This window comes from Callorhinus ursinus, unplaced genomic scaffold, assembly GCF_003265705.2.
Source record: "Callorhinus ursinus isolate GAN/ISIS: 27379988/994484 unplaced genomic scaffold, GSC_fseal_2.0 scaffold58, whole genome shotgun sequence".
NCBI classification, from domain to species: Eukaryota; Metazoa; Chordata; class Mammalia; order Carnivora; family Otariidae; genus Callorhinus; species Callorhinus ursinus.
In genome coordinates, this window is record NW_027397120.1 from 6,700,537 (window position 1) to 6,723,137 (window position 22,601).

A 22,601-nucleotide genomic window follows, 5' to 3' on the forward strand; every position below is an offset into this window, starting at 1 on the left:
GAGAAATGAACCACCCTACTCTTAGCTCCATGTGAAGTCCTGACCTTACTTTGTTTTGATTAACTTTCCTCACTTTTTTTTTTTTAAGTTTACTTTGTGTACTTCTATCTCTGTAAGCAGCTTTAAATCCTTTCTGGAACAAGACAGTAATATATATACAGACCCTTATACCTATCAATATGGATTAATTTTAAGCAGGAGAACTACAGGTAGAATCAACACAAAGCAACCAACTTTACTACATAAATTCCAATCCGAGAAGTTAGCCAACCTAATGCCTTCTCCAAATTTAATTTGACTAGTAATAAGATGGCCATTTCCCAATAATCCAGTGATTGAGAGCTCTCAAGGTCATGTTTTAAAAGCCACATTCTAGAATATGTGAGCATTGCCTCCTCCAGTTCCAGTGAAGGCCTCACCAATCCATGAAGAATGATACCAAAGTAAATATATATGTGTGTGTATGCGTGCACACACACACCCACACCCCTAAATTCTGTTACAGAAGAATGATTCAAACATGATAGTAAAACACCAGAATGGACTAAGAAACTAGAAATTGCCAAAGTCCCTGGAATGTTTCAGGTTATTTATATGTATGAGATTATCGACTCAACTTCATTAGGATTTGCAGTTCTTTCTCATGCGAATAACAAATAACCTCTGAGCAGCAGACTCCATTATGTTTAAATAATAAAATCATCCCCTTGTTTTACAGGGTGCTTTAGGCGGTCTTTGGTAAAATTTCACCCCCATTTTCTCTTTTGGGTCTGAGGGTTAAATGGGATAGGTGCTTTTATTGCTGCTCTACAAGTGATTAAACCACATCTCCAAGAAGTCAAATGCCTCTCCTGAGGTCACGTGGCTCATGAAATGTAGAGATGGTCCCCCATGCAAGTCGGTCACTGTCAGTAGAAAATCATTATATTCAAGAATGGTGGCCACAATGCCTGGCTTGGCTCCCAGATCCCAACTATTGCCACCCAAACATGGGGTGGCCTCTCTGCCGAGAACATGGAGCCACTCCTGTTGATAGCCTCTATCTGCCACCAGCCAACCACACGGAAATCTTTAGTGGCAACATCCATGTAGCTGGAGGGCTACAGAAAAAGATAGAATCTACCCACAAATAAACGTGCTCACATCTGAAGCCCAGAAAGTCTAGGTTTCCAAAATTACAGTATTTAAATGTTCATGGCAGAGACCTGCCCTTCTTTCAGCAAAGGTCAACCTTCATTTTTAACTACAGACTTTTACTGGAACGAAAGCATGAGCAGAGTTCATCATAAACCAAACAAGACGACTGTGGCTCTCACCACCGCACAAGGCAAGTGGGGCCCCGCCCTACCACTGAGGCCCACATGCTAATCCTTCCGACCTCTTGTGCATGTTTCTAAAAGAAAAAAAAGAAAAGAAAAAAAAAAACAAGAAATGTAATAAAAGGGAATTATCTTAACCACTGAGGTTTTCCCTTCAAAGGGCCCTTTCTTCAGCCCTCTGCAGGCAGCAGTGGGAACCAGTGAGACCCCACAATTGCTAAAAGCCAGGCTTTCCCTCAATCACATTTCAGAGACAAGCTAGAACAAATCAGCTAACATCTTCCAGGAGACAGGACTCTTCTCAATTTGAGTTTATTTTCCAGGTCATCAGTTTAATTTCTCCATACTCTACACCATCTGGCAATCTCAATTAAGATAGCATTTTGTTTACCATTCCTTATTTCCACGCCTTGAAATTTTTATTTAACTTCTTTCGAGTCTTGAACTAAAGTTCTCAAAGTTATCAGCCGTTACCATAATTGAGCTAATTCTGTTGACTCATCTTCAAACAGCTACAGAAGTCCAAACAACGCCGGTTCTATTTGCTAAATCAAATCTGCACCATCTGATAACACAAGACCAGAAGGGTATCCAAACTCCTGCTTCAAGGTAAAGGCACGAGGAGCTGAAATGCTCTGTTTGTGATATGGTCAGTTTGCTCTTGGGAAATGTTTTATAATGGCTAATCTTTAAAGCAAGCCACAAATAAAAATAGTCTCATTCTAAGAGCAGTAAGAAGCACTATGGCTTTAAGAGTTCTTGATGTCTTGTGTCTCCAGGACTTAAGCTAGCATCCCGTCCATGGCAGGTGCTCAGTAAAGCTTTGTGGACAGATTGAATGAAGAGACAATGAGTGAATGAGCAAAGGCATAAACAAAGTAGAAGCATCATCAGGTCCAGCTCTGGATTCAGCAGTTTCTTTTTTCCTACACAAGACAAACCTCCATGATGATCTGAAGCCTCACTATCACATCAATTCTATAATGACCTTTTTTCCCCAGGGCTTCAGGAACCTTCTTACTGGTAAGTCAAAGAGCTTTCTGCAGCATTTCTAAGTTCAGCTAATCAAAGGCATCCACATAAGGTTCTGCTTCTCCCAAACCCTGTGGAACGGCACTGCAAGGTCTCAATGACAAGTGTGGCTGAGAAGGAAGATCCTGTACCTCACAGCCATCTTTTATCATCCACTCGATCACATTGCAGTGGCCTCCATCTGCAGCCCAGTGCAGAGCCGTGCAGCCTCCTAGGTCTCTGGTCTCCCAGGAAGCGCCGTGTCTTCGGAGATATTTCACAACATCTAGGTGTCCCGCGTAACATGCAAGCATCAGACTGCAACATAGGGAGGAAGCAGCAATAGCTCTAAGTAAAGTCACCAAACTCAGGTCCCCGTTTTACTCTGCCTGGTTTAAACCAAGAAATCCTAATGTGAGTAGAAAAGCCATGAAAATCATTCATATGAAATGTCGTATCCATCAGCTCATAGACGGATAAACAAAATGTGGCATATCCGTACGACAGAATATTCTTTGGCCATAAAAAAGGAAAAAGAAATACTGATATTATGCCACTACATGAATGAACCTTAAGACGTTACGCTAACTGAAAGAAGCTGGACACAAAAGGCTACATATTGTAGGATTCTGTTTATGTGAAACGCCCAGGGGAGGCAAATCGACAAGGGACAGAACTGGCAGGTTAGTGGGTTCCAGGGACTGGGAGAGAAGAAACGGCGAGTGCCTGCCGGTGAGCACAGGGCTTCTTTCTGGGCAGATTAAGAATGTTCCGGAATTCGACCACAGAAGCAGTCATATAGCATTGTTAATTTATTCTTTAAGTGCCAAGTTTTAAAGGAGTGTGTGAATTTATCTCAGCTAAAAAGAGGGGATCACTGTAAATCGAGTAAAATATTGGATGTAAAAACATCCACAAGCCTGTGAAGATATTCTAAAAAGATAGAGGGGAGAAAAATACTCATTTGATATTATGATAGAATGGCTATTAAGCCAATTCCATACTCTAAATATTAGTATGTAAAGAAACTAATTAAACATTTCCTCTGCCTTTATAGAATAAAAGGTAGTCCATCCTCAGTTGATGAGGGAAAAAGCCCCTTTCACCCTAGCCTGCCAGCTCATCAATATGGAAGAAACTATGGAATTAGAAAATCACACTTTTGTAATTCCCAATTAAATAATTGATCTGGGCAAGGACCATCAGTGGATACTAAAATTATTGGGTAAAAGGTTAACGGAGAACAGAATATTCACACCATGATTACCCCCATAGGTTATGTGCTAATTTCAGTGGGAAACTCTATCTTTACAAAGGAGGGATTTAGCGGCCACACTCTAAGCAAATGATCAAACCTAGAATCACCAACTGTGGGACAACATGCATTCCTGATGGATCCAGCCTGGAGCCACAACACCAGCTCGTAAGTGTTCTTGCTAAAAATGTTAACCTGCTTCAAATCAAACCTTTAAACCTAATTGTAACTTTATTGGCAATAAAGGGACGAATGAACAAGTTAAGCACCGCCTCCCCAACTAGGAGATAATTAGGCAACTCAAGAACATAGGGCATTCTGTAGGATAATTGGTCTGGTCTCCTCAAAAAGTCAACGCTGGTAAAAAAAAAAAAAAAAAAAAAAAAAAAAATTTGAACAAAAATAGTGGATGGAGGACCAGGCTAGAATAAAAGAGACTAAACAGAACCAGCAGATGCAATGTGTGAGCCTTAGTTGGATCGTGGTCTTGTCCCCACCCCCCCAAACAGAGCCATGTAGACCGTCCTGAGGACAAGTGGGGAGACTTGCACAGCTAGAGCATCAGGGACGTCAGGACATTAGTGTGAAATGTCTTAGGTGTGGCAATGATACGGCGGTTATGCAGGTCAACGTCCCTACTTTTAGAAGAAAACATACTGAAATACTGAATGAAATATTGAGGAATATGATGCCTATTAACCTTGAAATGGGTAAGTAGGGAGAAAAAAGCTAATAAAAATGTAGAAAGAGAAGCAAATAGGGCAAAATGTCAACAGCTGCCAAACCTAAGTGGTGAGTATATAAAAATATACCGTACTATTCTTTCAACTTTTCTAAATGTTTGAACTTTTCAAAATAAAGAGTTGAGTGGGGTGGGTGACGGGGGCAGCGAAGGAAGTCTTTCCAGTAGGGAAATTCTAGAAAGCTCTCTGAGTGATAAATAGAATGTCCAGCTCTGAGGCCCAAGAAACCTGAGCTGAGCTGGAGTGGAACCCGATGTCCACATCTCTGTATCCTTATGTAGGCCTTCATTTCTTGGAAACTCCTGGTAGAGAGCAAACATGGCCCTTCACCCGCCCAGGGTTTGAGGTGCTTGCTTCTGATGCATATTGCCAGATGCTTAATGCAAATGTTTAAGGCTCCCTTTAGATGCACTGCTTTCTAGAGAGATTATGTCAACTTACAGTTTTATCGATTGCACCTAAAAGTGTCCATTTTACTCGCCTATACCAACACTATCATCTTTTAATTAACAATAGGACAGTAAGGTTTTAATTTTTTACTACTAGCACTTTTGCATATTAATTTTTTTATTTATTCTGCTATGAATTGTCTTTGTGTAAACTGCTCTTTTCTACTGTGTATCTTGGGGGGTAGGTATGTGTATCTTCTTTATATTGAATATGCCAGTCATTTGTCTATATTTGCAAATCTCTCCCCAGACTACCCTTAACTTTGTAATTAATTTTTAAAAATGTGTTATGTACTTTTAATCTTCTCCTTAATGATTTATTTCAGTGATTTTGCCTTTCTCATTATAAGATCAGATAGACATATGCTGTGGTTTCTATGGTTCTGTCTTTTACATTTAATTCTTAATTCTTCCGGAGTTAATTTTGATGCATGCTATAGAAGACCAGAATTTAACTTTTTTTCTTCATATAGCCTTTTCTAACATCTTCCTCATTAGTTTGTGTTGCTCCCATCATCACGTACTAAGTTCTGACGTACATGGAGAACTATTTCTAGTTCATTCTATACATCTTTTTTTTCAGTTATTTGTACCAGTGTCATACTACATTAATTACTGTAAGTTTATAAGGCATTTTAATAACTGTCAAAAGTCTTTCCACATTTCTCTTCAACAAAGTTAATAGCTGGTGTCATCCATTTGTTCTTCCAGGTAAATTACAAAACCATTTTGACAGGCTCCCAAGAATAATTGCATTTGAGGCTATGCTAGATCTATATATTCATTTAGGAAAAACAGAAAATTTTACAGCCTTCGATCTTGCCATTCTGGCATATGGTATAGGTCCCTTTTAAATCTTTAAATCTTTTAACCTAATTTTTATAGGTTTTTTTATACAAAATTTCTCACTTCTGTTAGATATTATTTATTCTATTTCCCTTATTATATTTATTAACTGATTATTGCTGTTATTTAAGGAAAAAAATTCTTTTTTGTTAAATAGTAGCTAGCCACTTTACTAAACCTCCTTATTAAGTCCAAGTATTTGAAAGCTGATTCACTTGGGCACTGCGAGAAAGGAGCCACGCCTCTTACTCCCATTTCATCTCTTACAGGGTTGACCAGCACTCCAAAATACCAATCATGAAATAACAAAATATAATGTGGAGTTACCATATGCCAGGCACTGTTTTGCTCACTTTTCTTGTATTAACTCATTAAACATTCACAATTCTATAAGTACTTCTATTATCCCTATCTTGTAGATGGGGAAATTGAGGTCCACAGAGGTTAAGTGACTTGCCCAAGGTCATACACCCTGACCACAGGGGAATCTGGATTTGACATCGAACTATCTGGCTCTCAACCACTCCTATGGACTTCACTACTAACTTTTAAAAGGAATCTGTCAGTACTAAGAATGATACTGGCTGATCATCTGAAATGATAAACAAGCTTTTATGATGCAATCAAAGGATTCACTCCATCAGCAGAAGTTAGTCCTCCTATGCACCAGACACTGTTACCAGGACTGAAAGCATCCTGTACTTTAAGAGAGTAAGATATTTTAACTAGTAAAAGGTGCTGAGTTAACCCAGTTTTTGTTTTGCATCTACACATACAGAGGTTTTCACCTTTGGTCTGCTAATGGGAAGCATTAAGAAATTTCCTAGACATCCCTACCGTCCTGTGTGATCCTCCGAGTTAGGATGGAAGAGACATAAATACCTGTACGCATATAAACATATGAAGAGATTTCTTTCTCTCTCAGACTTCAGCAGTAAGGTTATCCTCTGGGATTCCAACTATCCCTCTGCTAAATAAGTTATCTACAATCCTAACCTACAATTCTCATAAGCTCATGGGCACAACAGTTAAGCCACAGAGTCTATTTCATAGATAATCCCTTAATAAGTTTTCTAACTTCTTGCATGGATATTGGTTGTTTTAGATTTTGTGTCTTTTTGTGAAGATTTATATTTCCCCAGAAAACATACCATCGAAAAGATAATTTCAGTGAAATTAGCACATCTATTAGCGTAGACACAGCACACCATTTTCTTTTTACATTTAGATTTCCTCTATCACCACTGTTATGCTCCCTTCCAAAAGTCTATTTTTTTCTTCTTAAATTTCCAAAAGATTTTCTCTACAGCCACAGCCATGTAGCATTTCTAAATTCTGATTTTTTTCTTCTTAGATTTATAAGCAATTGGCCCATTTTATTGTATAAGCTTTTTTTTTTTTAAGAAGCAGCTCTTACATCTTTTGTTCTTATATGTTTCAACAATCTTCCTATTTTCTAATCAATTTCTTTTAATTCTTTCCTCTTTCCTACCCTTCAAGGTTATTTTCTTTGTCCTTTTTAAGTTGGTATTATTCTTTTTCAAATGTCTTGAGTTGATGGCTTACCTCCGAATTAACCTAAGAGTTACATGGAAAACTCCCTTTTAAATTGTTAAATGATTTTTTTAAGATTTTTATTTATTTATTTGAGAGCGAGAGAGAGCACAAGCGGGGAGCCCCAACACACTCACGGCTTGATCCCAGGACCCTGGGATCATGAGCTGAGCCGAAGGCAGACACTTAACCAGCTGAGCCACCCAGACGCCTCAAACTTTTAAATGATTCTTTGTAATGTTATTTAAAATCTATTACTGTGTGTGTTCAGAGAGTGTAGCAGGTAGGCTTTCTGAGCTCAGAAATTGACACTTTCCTTGTGGCCCACCAAAGGTGACCTGTGTTTTTGTAGCTCCTGTTTAGATACTAGTTTGCAGGGTGCATACCTTTGAGCTCTATGTACCATGTGATTCTAAGCTCCTGGAGCAAAACCCCTGCATTTTTCTGTGTTGTTCTACCCAAGCACCAAGCACAGAGCCTGGCATGCGGTAGCCATTCAACAAATCCTGGTTGACTAGAATGAATCAGTTAATTAAACCTAATACTAGAATACTTATTATTTTTAAGTCTTTGTAGAGCATTCCTTCATCTGTCTGAATATAGGTTTCCAAGTATCCTGCTCTTTTTGTCAGTTTCTCCTGTGCTGCACTCCATGTTTTCACTGCAGGGAAGGTCTTGGGGTCGTAGCTTTGTGACTGCTATGTGCTTCTTTGGGAACACCTAAGAGTCTTAGTTAAGAGAGTTAGGCCAAGTGTAAGGAGAGCCCTGGTGGGGGCCCCAGCTTTCACAAACACAGCCCAATGCCCAGCACGGCGCTGGTGATGGCTACGGTTAATAGCTACCAGTCCCTGAGCTAGGGCAAATGGATGCTGTAGAAAGTATAGCCCACTTCATTCCTGTGGAATGAAGGAATAAGTGAACAAATGAATAAGCCAGGCTTTGTTCATCGACATCTTTCCTTTGGGATACAGTCCTGTCAAAAGAAGCTGCCGCAAATATTTGGATTAAATCAAAAACCATCTGGGCACAAGTCTGGTAACCGAAGTATGGGAACATCTTGGAGCATGTCCCACCACCCACCTGTCCTTGCCACTTCCGTTCTTCAGATTCACATCTGTGCCATTAGAGACGAGGATTTTCACAAGCCTGAAGGAAACAAACTGGAAGGTAACTTGGATACACAGCTTTGATGGGTAGGAACCCACAATAATGCGGGAACGGTGCACAGCACCATATTGAAGACACATCTCCACACTTTCTTTTCTGCCTTCAGAGGCCAGCTGGCTTCAAAGTCAGGACATTATTAAACCAGAAAACTACCTCTTCAACATCAAAAAAAAGGGGGGAGCCCTTCTCCCACACATAAATTATTCACTGAAAACAAAATATACCACACGAAACCCATTGTTCTGTCAAGCTAATTTACTGTCGCCTTAATGACCATTTTAATATATTTCCAAATGGCAGCATTTAGTAAGATATACGTCTTTCTTTTTTCAAAATGGCACTTTAGTAGCTAAATATAAATATGATTGTAAAATAAGCCATTAGTGTGCATGCTTCTTTGTGGCATAGAGATAATATCCGTGAAAATTATATCTTAGCAACCTCTCAGGGAAGTTTGTTTTTCAGAATTAGTATCCTTCCCCCCCTTTTTAAATATAAAATATTTATATTTTAAATATATTTTATGGGACATATAAAATATATTGCAAAATATAATTAAGTGGCTACCTCTCTTCCTCACCATAGGATTATATATTTTTACATTCTCTGCCACATGGTATAGAACTTCAGGATTCAAACAGCCGAGTTTTCGTGCAGCCCGTACGTGGTACAGTTTTGGAAAGCAAGAAGAAGGGGGCTCCTGCACACACACCTTTTCCCCTCCCATCCGTGCTCTGATCGGAGCCTTTGGGAGAAGTGGAAGGTTCAGCCTCTTAGAGATAAGAAAGGAGGCGGCCTACCTGGTGTAGCCTTTCTGGGCAGCGACCATCAGAGCAGTAAAGCCAAACTTATTGGGAACATCAACCTTAACATTTCTTGGGGGAAAACACAGAGAAAAGAGATTAACATGCTCGGCATGGCTCCCCGTACTTTCACAGCTGAGGTCTCTTGCAGGACACAGGTGGCTAAAATGATTCATTTTCCCAAAAATTCCAATTTCTTCTGGGCCGTTAAGTTTCTGTTGTCTTAAACGGCCCTGCCTAATATTTTTCAAGGATTCAAATTCACAAGGAGAGAAATTGCTGTAGTTTTGTTTAAAACAGGCACTCCCTTCAACTCAAAACCATGATATAAGCAGATAAAACACCGGGACGGGCCCCACACCCTTCTAGAGCAGAGGACACAGGAGTGTAGACACTCCGCTCCACCACGAGCCTGGACTGCGGGAGGCCTGCATTTCTCCCTTGATGCCACTGGAGGAAGAAAGCAGAGCTCTTAAATACCAGCTTAGAAGCGCTGGCTTTTTGTAGGATCCTTCTCTCCTCCAACTTATGAGCCCTATTCGCAAAATGACTGGGCTTCTAAGGTACTCAAAACTACTGAGTCAAGAAGAATCGAAGTAACATTGTTCACTTTGCATTAGGAGGCAGTTTCAAATATCCCACGGCAGCAACTGTATTTGCTACTGTTCTTCTAATGTTTTACCAACCTTTTGAATCAGAAACTGCTGATTTAATGATTCCTTAGATAGCTGTGGGCACTTGGGGGTGAAATTTGCCCAAATGCTATGGCATATAAGCAAGAGTCAGAAATTATTTCTGGGAAGAAAATAGGATACCCAGACTTCTAAGTTTCATTTTCAATTTCCATTAGATAATTACAAAATATAGCATTTACACAGGGCTAAAAGTCATCTTTGTTGACTATGCTGGACTCACACCAGTCACCGGAGATCTATTTTGGAGCAATTTCAAAGGCATGGAAAATTGGGGGGAAATAAAGTAAGTGCAATTCCATGCACTTGCTGGGCATTAAAAATGTTTAAACTTTAAGGCAGGGCTCTCTCACCCTCCTTGAAGTATTCGAACCAGCAAATCTTCATCATTCACATTGACAGCTCGATGAAAGTGCTCACTACTTATGGGTTCTCCTGAAGAAAGAAGATGGAAAACAGTCATCCGAAGTCGAATGAAAGAAGATTCATTCCGGCTATGCGCCTCCCACAGCTTTGAGTAGGTGTTCACGCTCCCCTCCAAGAAGGCACTTGGCCATTCAGAGAAGTATAGCTTACATTTCCTATTCCACTTCTCTTACTGAGAAAGACGTTGTTTCCATATATTAAGAACATTCAGGTTGTCCTCAGGACTTGGGACATTCTCAAGTTATAAAAGTACTGCTTTGCGAATGGTATTTTGATAGGTGAAAATAATCCTTCCAGATTTCCTAAGACTTACTAAATGTCTCTTACAAGCAAGGAAAAGCCCCACAATCGTCACAACACGCTAGTTTTGTTTGCCAGAGTCATTAAACTACTTGAACAAACGACAAAAAGAAATTGCTGTAACATCTGACATCCAAAATTTCAGTGCTTCCCAGGAAGATAACATTCATGTTGGCCTTGTCTCCCAGAGCTTTGAGGGGTGGGGGGCAGGAGGAGCTCATTCACAGAGGGGGAACACCGTGAGAAAGCCTGATTTGGGGAGAGGCTGCCAGGCAGAGAAGAGCAAGGAGGAGCTGCAAGGTACTCCAGGAACAAGGGGACGTGGGGCAGAAGGGAGGGCGTCCCTTTGTGCGGGGCGGGCGGGCGGGTGGGCAGGGGCGGGGGGGACCTTAGCTCCTCAAGGGGGAGAACAGGAAGGGCAGAAAGGAGCAGAGTGTGACAATAAAGTGCCAAGTGAGAGAAGCCCGTCTTTCAGGGCTTGCTTCATATTCTGTGAGTTTCTAATCGTTTGAATGATTCGGCATGAATGCAACACACGTGAAGCACTTAGCAGAGCACCGGGCATGTCCTAAATACCCGGCTCTGCTGGTGGTGGGAAGGGCAATGGTGGCTGGCCTTGTCTCCACGGTTCGCAGGCCCAGCCCCTCACACGATGAACGTACCTACCTGAGTGGGTCTCGTCCACGCATTCAACAAATGTTTACTGAGTAACTCACATGCCCAGTCTCGACACTGAGGGTCCCAGGGAGAACAAATCAAACATGTTCCTCTCCTTTGCCATTTACGCCGTAGCACCTGATTCCAACCTATCATCACCTTAAACCCTGAACGAAAACACCCATCTCCCGCCCTGTCCTCCCACATTGCCCCCGAGCCTGCTTCCGGGGGCTCACCTACCCCCTCACCTCCCTCTTCCAGAGATCCCCCGGCCAGTGCCCCCAGGTGGGCAGTAAAATTCCCTGTTCCTGCACCTATGGTAGAAAAACTCTCTGGGATGAGACCTTGGAGCTGACTGGAACTAAGGATTATAAACTCAGTACCCATCTGGGTCGGGTAAGTATGCTAGGAAAAGCTCCTGGGCCCTAGAGCCGCTTTTCTACTCGTTTCCTTGGAGGATTTTAGCTGGGCAAATTATAAACCAGGAAACCAGGGCACAGAAGAATGTAGTGATCACTAGCAGAATGACCTCTAGCTGATACCCTTCTTCTTCTGGTAAAAAAATAAATTTAAGCCGAGTGAAAACTGTTTTTGAAATAACAATTTTGTCTGCTAGCGCTTGCCAATCTCCTAAAGATTTTTTAGCCACACTGTACTTCCTTTTCATCATTCCACACATATTTTTAGACCAAAAGCTTCAAATAAAAGTATCACGATAAATTGTCAAAAGGGCAAGGCCCACCGCTTTCCCTGGCCTTCCAATGATAGATCGTGGCTAGGCTGGTGGTTCCACTGGAGGGCTATGGAAGGGAGCAGGGTTTTGTATACCCCCTGCCCCAACACCACCACCACCACTAAGAGGACATTTGGTAAAGCCTGGAGACTTTTTTGGTTGTCACACCTTAAGGGTTCATGCTACTGGAGTCTAGTGGGTGGAGGCCAGGGATGTTGGTAAACATCCTACAGTATACACGATGAGAATTATCCAGCCCTCAAATGTCAAAAGTGCCAAGGCTGAGAAACCCTGGGCTAGAATAGCATGGACTGAAAATGATCTACTGGGTGACGCATCCCTACTTTAGTGGACAAACTAAACCCCTGGAAAGTTTCCCTCCCTTCCCACCTCCCAGAAAGGAGGGGAAGAGAGGGATAGCAGTGGTATAGCCCACCAAACAGCCCCCTTTTGTGACTCTCAAACTTCAACGGCCACTAAAAATACAACAACAACTAATTTGCATAGAATCATCTAGGAGAACATAGGAAGCTCATCCTATCTCTACTAAATTTTAAAATATGGCATCCTACCAAAGGGTGGGCGCCTGGGTGGCTCAGTTGGTTAAGCGACTGCCTTCGGCTCAGGTCATGATCCTGGCGTCCCGGGATCGAGTCCCACATCCGGCTCCCTGCTCAGCGGGGAGTCTGCTTCTCCCTCTGACCCTCCTCCCTCTCATGCTCTCTCTCTCTCATTCTCTCTCAAATAAATAAATAAATAAAATCTTTAAAAATAAATAAATAAATAAATAAATAAATAAATAAAATATGGCATCCTAACTCAAGTCTTATTAACTAAGCTCTATCTAGGACTTGACACAATGCTTTTTCCATTCTTCAGACCACAAAACTGAGAGCCAGGAAGGCTGAGTGAGTAGAGCTCACACCGAGCCTTTCATAAGGTCACATTCCTTCCTTGGGTGTTTTAATACATGCCGAGGTGGCTGACCAATTCATTCTATGCTTCCAACCATATTACGCTTTGAAAATAAGCAACCTTCTTAAATAAGCAAATATGATCCCCCTGCACAAAGTGTTAAATGAAAGGGGACACTAAAGCCTAAAAGCTTCAGAAAAGTGCTAACTTCTTAAGAGGTTAAAGAACGTTCTAAAGGCACATGCAGTATCCCCGCGTATTTCTGCACCGACCCACCTCCAATGCACATCATCTGTCTTACCCAACCAGTCCAGCCCTCCCAGTGGGGGGTGCTTCCTGGTGCATCCTACCCAGGAAGCTCTGCAGCTTACAAATATTGGAAAGTGCAATAAATTCATTTTGTGCTTAGAGGCTTGAGGACCCTGCGTAGCAAAGAGTGGGGTATTTTGATAGTAGGACATACTTTAAATGAATGCATTGCCCTATTCCAGCTTCTGCAAAGGTAATCAGTTCCCTCATAACTTAATCTGAAAACAAAAGGACATCTCACGGGAGGGAAGGAACATAGCACAATGGTTAATCTATTCCTTGTTGGCAGAATTTCTGCAAAAGGAAGCAATAATTATCATTCGGGGCATAAACGCTCTTTCTCAGCATTAACTCATTAACCCCTCTCAGACCACTGCTGAGAAGGCAATGAGGTACTGAGGATTAGCGCCAGACCAGACGTGGATCAACCAAGGCACACAAAGGTCTCCGTTTATGTGAATCAGACAGAGGAACAATGAAAAGGCTCCTGTTTGCAGAGCAGAGCAGAGAAGTCCTTTCTCCCTCCCACTATAGGCAGGAGTCACAGAGAGAGGAAATTCCAGGGTGAGCCAAACGTTGCACTCCTCCTACCCCTGAATCCTCGAAGACATGGTGGGCCTGGCCCAGGGGACTGCATCAAGTGCAACCGAATACAAAAAAGGCAGGCTTTGCCTCTGTGGGTTTGTTTGGCTAATGTTTACCCTGAGTGTTACAACAACAAACAAGTACTGAGTCGGTGCTGCCCGTGGGGAGGCTGTCCACGAGTGCCTGCCCCTGCCCACCCCCACTGGGTGGAACTCATCAGGTAGGGCCAGGGAAGGGGACATCCAGGAGGAGGGGAAAGCCATCACCATGTTCTACAGGAGGGTCATTTAGTGGCAGATGTGCCCGCAGATATTATAATGTGGCAGTTAACACCTTTCTGGGTGGAATTCAGGTCTGTTAGAAGCAGTGAATAAATGATGAGCTCATTGGAGGAGAGATTTGCCAATTAACAAGCAGCAGCTGCTTGTCTCTTTTTAAGGGCCCCACTGATTAAAATTGCATGCCTCATTTAAGCAAGAGACTCGTGTACTTTACCTGAAATTAAAAAAAAAAAAAAGCTAAGCATCCTTTATTCAAACAGAGTACATGCTTTCATGATTCATTAAAAACACTTTCAAACTGAATGCAAATGATCAACCCACAGAAGCATTTTTTACTTATTTTGGAAAATATGCCCATTTTTAATTCTCTGTTTAGCATGATCTACCTCCTTGAGGGAGTCTGCCTTGGATATTATAAATATAATAATAGCATAAGGGAGCAGCAACCAGCAAGAAGAGGGACTCTTGCCACCCGGGAGAGCCCCCTGAGGCTGAGTCCATCTCTTCTGGAGCACAGCACTGTGACCAGACCGTGAAACGCGCAGGAAGCCCGGTTTGTGGGTCATCACCAGGAACCACATCTCCGTCACACCCTGGTCCCTGCAGGAGGTCTGGTCTAGCGACCCATGGAAGCCACGGACTGCAATCACAAATGCCCTGGACCCCCGGACCAGGTCTCCATGGCTCCCTCTCGGAAGCCAACTCAGCAGGAAGGCAGCAAAATCCCTGTCAGCTGATAGAAAGCTACCATGGTTTCTGCCTTCCCAAAGAGCTCCAAATGGTAGGCAACCACCCCCTCAACACGTCAGTTCTGGCCGGAAGGTCCTGCATCCCCTGTCCTGGTGTGGGTGTGGCAGGAGGAAAGATGCCAGTGGCAAGCTGAGGCTCACCGTGGCCGGTTCTGCATCCTGTTCGCCCTCACCGTGCAGGTGCAGGGGGACTCGCCCCAGCCCCTGGGACACACGTCCATCTCCCCACAGACGGGAGTGCGAGCTGAGAAAATCAGTGTTTCCTTCCTCATCCTAATTCTGCCTCTGGGCCTTTCCATTCACTGTCTGTCCACCCATTTACCTTTATCTTCTACACGAGACAGGACCGACTCATCACATCCTCCACTTTGGAAGCACGCAAGTCGGTGCGAGATGAAAAAATACACGTAATAAGATGCCCTGGGTGTTATCGGAGGAAGTGACACCCAGCCGGGTACTGGGGCAAACACAAGGAACTGCCCCTGAGCAGAGCTCTGCCTGGCGAGGAGCTCAACAGACAGAGGAGCCAAGGGGGCGCCGGGAAGGGGGGCTCCGAGGAGGGGGCGCTCCAGAGAGAAGGGGCAAAGGCAGAGGAGTGCAGGTGTGGCCTGTGGCTGGCTGGGGACAGCAGGACTGGAGGGAGCACACTGGCCCAGTGTCCCCTAGAGAGTCTCTATTCAAACAATAGGTTCCCCTTTGCCAACCTTTCTCCTGCCGCTGCTCCTCCTTCCTCTGTGCCTGCCCTCAGCATAGAGGAAACCAACACACACTCAGCGGCTCTACCTTTTCTTTCCCCTAAAAGCTCCAGAGCTCCGGAGCTCCTGTAGGAAAGAAATGCTTTCACAGTCACCACATGAAGGACAAGCCCCCTTTCCTGACCTGCGTCTCTGTAACTGGCCGCTGCACTTGGAAAGTCTCCTCTGAAATGATGTGTCTTCGCAGCGAGCGGAGCACCTTGGGGAAGGTACGCCCCTCTTAGCTGTCGCTGAATTCTCAGTTTGCCAAACTAAGACCCGACTCCCTAGTGCCTTGTTTGCAAATGAAGAGATAAGCTAACTCAAAACCTCAATCATCTTTAATCCACATAAAAATCTCTCCAAATAAGAAAAACCTTGAGAGACTCTTAACTCTAGGAAACAAACTGAGGGCTGCTGGACGGGAGGTAGGTGGGGGATGGGGTCCCTGGGTGATGGGCATTAAGGAGGGCACGTGATGGGATGAGCACTGGGTGTCAGACGCAACTGATCAGTTACTGAACACTGCATCTGAAACTAAGGATGTACTATAAGTTGGATAATTGAATTTCAATCCAAAAAGAACTCTCCAAATAAATGCATGAAGGACACACTGAAAGCCATAGAAGGAAAACTATGTGTCATTTATATGTGTGTGTGTGTGTGTGTGTGTCTACACCCACATACACCATATGCAATATTGACTAAAACTTTAAAATCACTTTTACTCACAAGAGGAAGATTTTTGTTGTGCAACTGAAAACAAGATGTGTGTGTTTTCAGCGAGCAGGCCATGAAGAACATTTCTGACCATTTTAATCTTTACCACATTCTAGATACGCACACATCTTTGAAACATTTTAAAATACCAATCACAGGGACCTGGGAGAAGGACACGCAGGTCAGAGGCAGCCGGCCCCTCACCCCACCTGTGTGTGTGTGTGTGTGTGTGTGTGTGTGTGTGTGTGTGTGTGTCACACTGTTCGTTCTTCCTCACTCACAGCCTCCCCAGGAATCCGATTTGTGTGTCAGGACACAAAACTGAGGTTGTTCAAAAGGGACCAAATGCTCTGTAGACCTTGTCACCTGAGGCACACCCCAACAGGCAGACTGTTTCTCAGCCCACCCCCCCCACCCCTCGGCCCACTTCCTAAGAAAGGCGACTCCACTCTTTTGTACTTTTAGTCCTGAATGTGCACTCCCAGGGCGGTGCTGGCCCCAGAACAGCTCTCCCCGTTTGTTAAAGCACAGACTTCCCTCCTGCTGTGGCCTGGCCTAGTCAGGGAACAGTATCAGCACAGGCTTTAAAAAATGGAAGAGCCTGATTGGCTTACTCGGTTAAGCATCTGCCTTCAGCTCAGGTCATGATCTCAGGGTCCTAGGATCAAGCCCCAGGTCAGGCTCTGTGCTCAGCGGGGAGCCTGTTTCTCCCTCTCCTCCCTGCTCATGCACTCTCTCTCTCTCTCTCTCTCTAAAATAAATAAATAAAACCTTTAAAAAAAAATAGAAGTTTCTGCTTCCAGTAAGGCCGAGCAAAGGGTAAGATGTTTTTACCTCTATATGGCTCGTTGTCTTCATTTATCTTTAGATAAAGGAGTGCAGTGGTTGTATACTCACTGGTGGTAGAAACGGAGACCACTGGGCTGTACTCGTATTCTCCAGAGGGGCTGGTGACCTTCAGTCGGAATTTGTACAGTGTTCGTGGTTCCAGACCTTCTACAACATGCTTTGTTGAGTATCCCCTGTATGGGAGGAGACACACATGATGAGGACCCCAGGGGATCAAATCAGCACACCCTGAAAGTCACTAAGAGCAGGTGGAAGCAAGGTGGGAATTCTGTCTACTTCCAGTATGACGCCCTCTTGGCTCTTGTCAGTCCCCCACACTAGACGGGAAGTGCCCTGAGTGCAAAGGACAAGTCCCACATCCATGCCGTCCCACCGTGCGCCAATTGCAGAATCATGAGCAAACACAGGATTTTTTTTTTTTTTTTTTGCTTCAAGCAAAACTACTAAGTTTGGGGGTGGTTTGTTATGCAGCAAGAGATAACTGATACATCACATCATCAACAAAGAAGAAACTACAACAAAGACAATGAAGAAATGATACCAGTGGCCTTAAGAAAAACATCTGAATTAAGAAACCAAGAAAACAGAAGGGTTAAGAGTCGATATAAATATATTTACCATAAAAGTGAAAGCTCTAAAACCAAGATAAATATTCAGAAAAACTGCATGGCTTTAAAAATCATTATCATCATCTAAAATACATCCACCTGCACAAAGTGGTCTCAAGAATAGGTGGATTTCAGGGCACCTGGGTGGCTCAGTTGGTGAAGTGTCTGCCTTTGGCTCAGGTCATGATCCCAGGGTCCTGTGATCGAGGCTGGCATTGGGCTCCCTGCTCAGCAGGGAGTCTGCTTCTCCCTCTCCTTCTGGAGCTACTTCTGCTTGTGTGTGCACGCTCTCTCTCTTTCTCGCTCTCGCTCATAAATAAAACCTTTAAAAAAAAAGAGTAGCTGCATTTCCTCATTAGGCGAGCATACATCCATATCTATAGATATGGGAATCCTAGAAAGGGAGCCCAGAATTTGTGGCATCTGAAAAGATCTTTAGGAACGAAAATTGAATACAATATCCAAGCTTCAATGGAATTCAATGTCAGGTGTCAAAGACTTAACATAGTTTCCAACCAAAATAAAACCAAAAGTGCCCCCAATAAAATCCATCGTTGCTAAATATCCTAAGCTCACGCTGAAGCAGGCAGCACCTTCATCACCCCTGGAAAGAGGAATTACACAACTGTTTAGAAAACAGAAGTCACTGGGCACGTTTAGGGAAGGCTGGAGACTCTCCCTTCAATAGAGAGGACCCCGAGGAGAGTACCAGACACACACAGGGGCCCCAGGACACAGCTGTCCACCACGGTACTCCACAATGATTGCAGCCCAGCTGCGGGGAGACAAACGGAAGCCGTTCGGGAAGCTCGTGGAGAAGCACAAATTCCCATGGCCCATGCATGGTACCTAAATCAGTGAAATAGTCTTAGGACTTTTCCACAATAGAGGAGAGCATATGAAAGTCTAAGGTATGCCTGTATTTTTGTTGTCAATAAACAAATATTTGATGCAGCAGCTGAGCAAACACGGAACATGAGAAACCCAATACTGGAACGCCTAAGGACTCGGGAGCCAGACTTGCCCTCTCTCTCTATGCTCCCCCCGCCCCAGTTCCAATCCAGTCCAGCAGGAGCCGGGGACTCTCCCCTAGGCTGATCTTCCCCGACTGCTGCTCCTTGACATCTCCACTCGGCCTCCAGCTGATGCCCCAACTGAACTTCTGCTCCTCTCCGCAACCCCCATCTTCCCATCTTTGTTATTGGAGATGCTCAGGCCCAATCTGCTGGGGCCACCTGTGGAAGACTAGATTATTGGCCCCAAATATTTGGTGTCCTCCCCCAAGGATCCTGTTACCCCTGCCCGGTCGAACTCAGACGTGGCCGTAGGACTTGCTTTGAGCAAAGAACCAGAAGCAGGAGTGAAATGGGTCATTCTGGATGGAAGCTTCTAGAAACAGTGTGTCCTGCCCTCTGCCCACGGCCACAGTGACCGGCAACCTCTGGGCGGAGGCTGCTCCGTCAGCCCGGGCAGATGTGGGTGACAGACACCGTAGAATGGAGCCATGGCCAACACATCGGTTATGTCGTGTGGGAAATAAACTGTTGTCCTAAAGCATGGAGATTCTGAAGTTGAGGTTTAATGCGGCCAAACCCACCCGTCCAGGAGGGGCAGATCTAGATCTATCCCCTTGACACTCCTCTTTCTCTCCCATCTCCTATCTGAGCCACCCGCAAAGTCTTCAATCTGTCTTTCAAACCATCCTAAATTCAACTACGGCTCACCCGGTTGCATCACCTCCCACCTCTGTTACTGCAGAAGCCTCACTGCCTTGCGCCTCCCTGGAGACTGTTCTCACCTCAGCATCCAGAACGATCGTCAGAGAGCCAGAGTGTCAGCCAGGCCCTGCCCCTCCTCAGCCTAGCGGTCTCCGCTGGCTTTCCTGCCACAGTTCTGCCCCCCCGCCCCCCCGCCCCCCGCCGCCAGACTCCAGCGGCGGCCTCCCATTGCTTCACTGACCCTCATCCCGTGCTGCTCTTCTGCTCACTCACTCGACTCCTCAGTGTTCCTGGAACATACTGGGCCCAGTCCCATCTCAAGGGGGCTTCCCTTGCTATTTCTTCTACTTGGAATGTTCTTCTTTCAGATACTCTCCAGGCTCCAGATCTGCCTCAGTTGCTTCTTTATCCAGATGCAAACTTCTCAGGGAGGTCTTCTTTACCTCTGCTCCAAACCCCCAACTTTTCCTGTGCTTTTTCTCCTTGGTACTTCTCACCATCTCTATTTACCTACTCTGTATTTTCACTTACATCTCTTATTTATTGTTTTTCTCATCATGAGGGAGGAATTTTTGTCCGTTTGTTCAGTGCGCATCCCCTGCATCCAGAGCAGTGTCTGGTGCATAGTAGGTACCCATTAATACATGCTGATTGAATGACTGAAATGCAAGATAATCGTGCATGAATGATTCATGACTGAAATGCACAGTTGTCACAGGACTTTAGAGGGGTAGAGAATAGGTTATTAATGAGTTTCTTAGTGGAGGTAGAATCTAACCATGTAGAAGAAAGGATCAGCGAGGAAGACATTGGTCTGAACAGAAAAAACTGCTGAACATACACACAAGAAAAGTCAGGGCCTATTCAAAGGACAGTAAACAGATCTTGTTGGAGGATTCATGCTCAGAAGTAAGAGACAACAAGGCAGGCAGGTTGTGGACCAACTGTGAAGGGCATCATCTGCAAAGTTTGACCTTCATACTTCCAGAAATAGAGACTCCCTGAAGAGAATTTGACGGAAGGATGATTAGTTAAGAAGGTAACCTAGCAAGACAGAACGGACGCCTAGAAGGCAAGAGAAGACGGACAAGGCCCATTCATTCAGCAAAAGTGCAACTTAGCTGCAGGACCTGGAGATCCATCTGGACACTAGTCAGAAGATGGAGCCTGCATCCTGGTTGGGCGGAAATGCCACGATACCACGAGGGGAAGCAGAATGTGGTGTTTGCAAAGGGGGAACTCACAAAACAGGGTAAGGGGCTGTGAGGTCACCACCGATTCAGGATGGGCTGGCGGTGAACACAGAGAGAAACAGACAAGTCACAAGGAAGTTCTTAAATCCATAATTCCAAGGTCAGATATTTGAAACCGCTTTTTCAAAGTAAGGCATTGCTGGTCTTCAGGATACCTAGAGAAGGTAGTGCAAGGAAGCGGAAGACGTCAAGATTAACACAGTCTCTTTCTGCCACCTAGTGGCAAGCTTCTGCCGTCACTTCTCCAAGGGCAGGCAAGCTTGGGGGTGGCAGTCCGTAGGTCTTGCTGCCAGCTCCAGGATGCCAGGCCCTCCTCCGGGCCGACCGCCCCCCAAGCCCGACAGCACTCAGGTCACACTGGGGAACGTGTGACGGCCGCGACAGATGCCCCAGGCTGGAGGCCAGTGTGTGGCTGAGCTCCAGTGGGGGGAGGCGGTCCGCGGGGCTGCCGGCAGAGAAGGGAGGAGGAAGAGGAAGGAGCAACCAGCACAGCCCCACCTGCAGTGCCCGAGAGCAGCGTGTGTGCCAGGGGCACCCGGGAAAGAAAGGATGTTTCTTCCCTTCTCCACATTCCTACCTCTAATATCCTAATTCATGCTTTGAGATTTCAGATGGAAATTACCTAATAGAGAATAACACGGCATGACCTCATTAAAATACCATTTTTGAGTCGTGGGGCCAAAATTATTTGCAGATGGTAACTACATTTCAGAGAAATGCATTTGGTTTTGTTGTTGTTTTGGGGTTTTTTGTTTGTATCTTAAAAAAAAAAAAAAACCACCACCCAACCAACCAATTGTTCATTAAATCTCAGGGTTGTCATCATTCAGGGAAGAGTGAAAGCCTCTGTTAATACCCTCAACATCATCTTGATGCCACCCTGAGAAAAAGCTAGCAAACTGCTGGAAATGCTCTGGGCCTTGACCGCATCAACACCAGTCTCCCGACTGTGAGGCTGCCCTACGGCATCCCGTAACGTTAGCCCTGGGGACGTGGGCAAGATGTACACAAGATCTCTGTTATCTCGGGCGCCTGGGTGGCTCAGTTGGTTGAGCGACTGCCTTCGGCTCAGGTCATGATCCTGGAGTCCCGGGATCGAGTCCCGCATCGGGCTCCCTGCTCAGCGGGGAGTCTGCTTCTCCCTCTGACCCTCTTCCCTCTCGTGCTTCCTATCTGTCATTCTCTCTCTCTCAAATAAATAAAATCTTTAAAAAAAAAAAAAAGATCTCTGTTATCTCTTACAGCCTGATAGGAATCTATGATTATCTCAAAATTCATTTTGTTTTCATTTTTATTTTAAAAATTATTTATTTATTTAACAGAGAGACACAGCGAGAGAGGGAACGCAAGCAGGGGCAGTGGGAGAGGGAGAAGCAGGCTTCCCGTGGAGCAGGGACCCAGGTGCGGGGCTCGATCCCAGGACCCTGGGACCATGACCTGAGCTGAAGGCAGACACCTAACAACTGAGCCACCCAGGCAGCCCCTCAAAATTAATTTCAGTTCACAGCCATATTTGTATCACATTTTTGGTATCCCTAAGGTAGTCATTTGGCAAGTGGTAAAGCAGTCAAAGGGAAGAAATAAGAGCTAAAATGAAGACTAAGGAAAAAAGGACTTCTTGATTACCCGGTTATACTGATTTATTAATTCGTGTGACAAGTATTCAGAGGGCCCGCTAGGTGCCCACACTGCCTAGGAGCGGGGGTATCAGGTGTTAAGCAAGCAGGAATCTTTTCTGCCTTTCAGAGTTTAAACACTGGTGTGGAGACAAAACGAACAGGCCAATGGGACAGATAATTCCAGCAGAGCCGGGCTAGGAGCACATCAAACAACATCAGGACAGAGGGGGTGCCCGGGTGGAATATCTGACCTGGTATTTGCATGGTGTGAAGGAACCAGCCATGTGAAAACAGGAGGAAACCTAA

At 44.6% G+C, this 22,601-nt stretch overlaps 1 protein-coding gene across 3 annotated transcripts in view; it reads right to left on the reverse strand.

Annotated features, from left to right (window-relative positions):
• The window catches only part of FANK1 (fibronectin type III and ankyrin repeat domains 1), a 99,063-nt gene that overhangs the window by 1,736 nt on the left and 74,726 nt on the right, over positions 1–22,601 (reverse strand). For all 3 annotated transcript variants that reach the window (XM_073884679.1, XM_025880047.2, XM_025880048.2), the window contains 5 exons: positions 17,146–17,270; positions 10,193–10,274; positions 9,145–9,219; positions 8,258–8,323; positions 2,483–2,648 (listed from right to left, as the gene is read on the reverse strand). In XM_073884679.1, the coding sequence (XP_073740780.1) occupies positions 2,483–2,648; positions 8,258–8,323; positions 9,145–9,219; positions 10,193–10,274; positions 17,146–17,270 (514 nt within the window). The remainder of the gene's footprint in view (positions 1–2,482; positions 2,649–8,257; positions 8,324–9,144; positions 9,220–10,192; positions 10,275–17,145; positions 17,271–22,601) is intronic.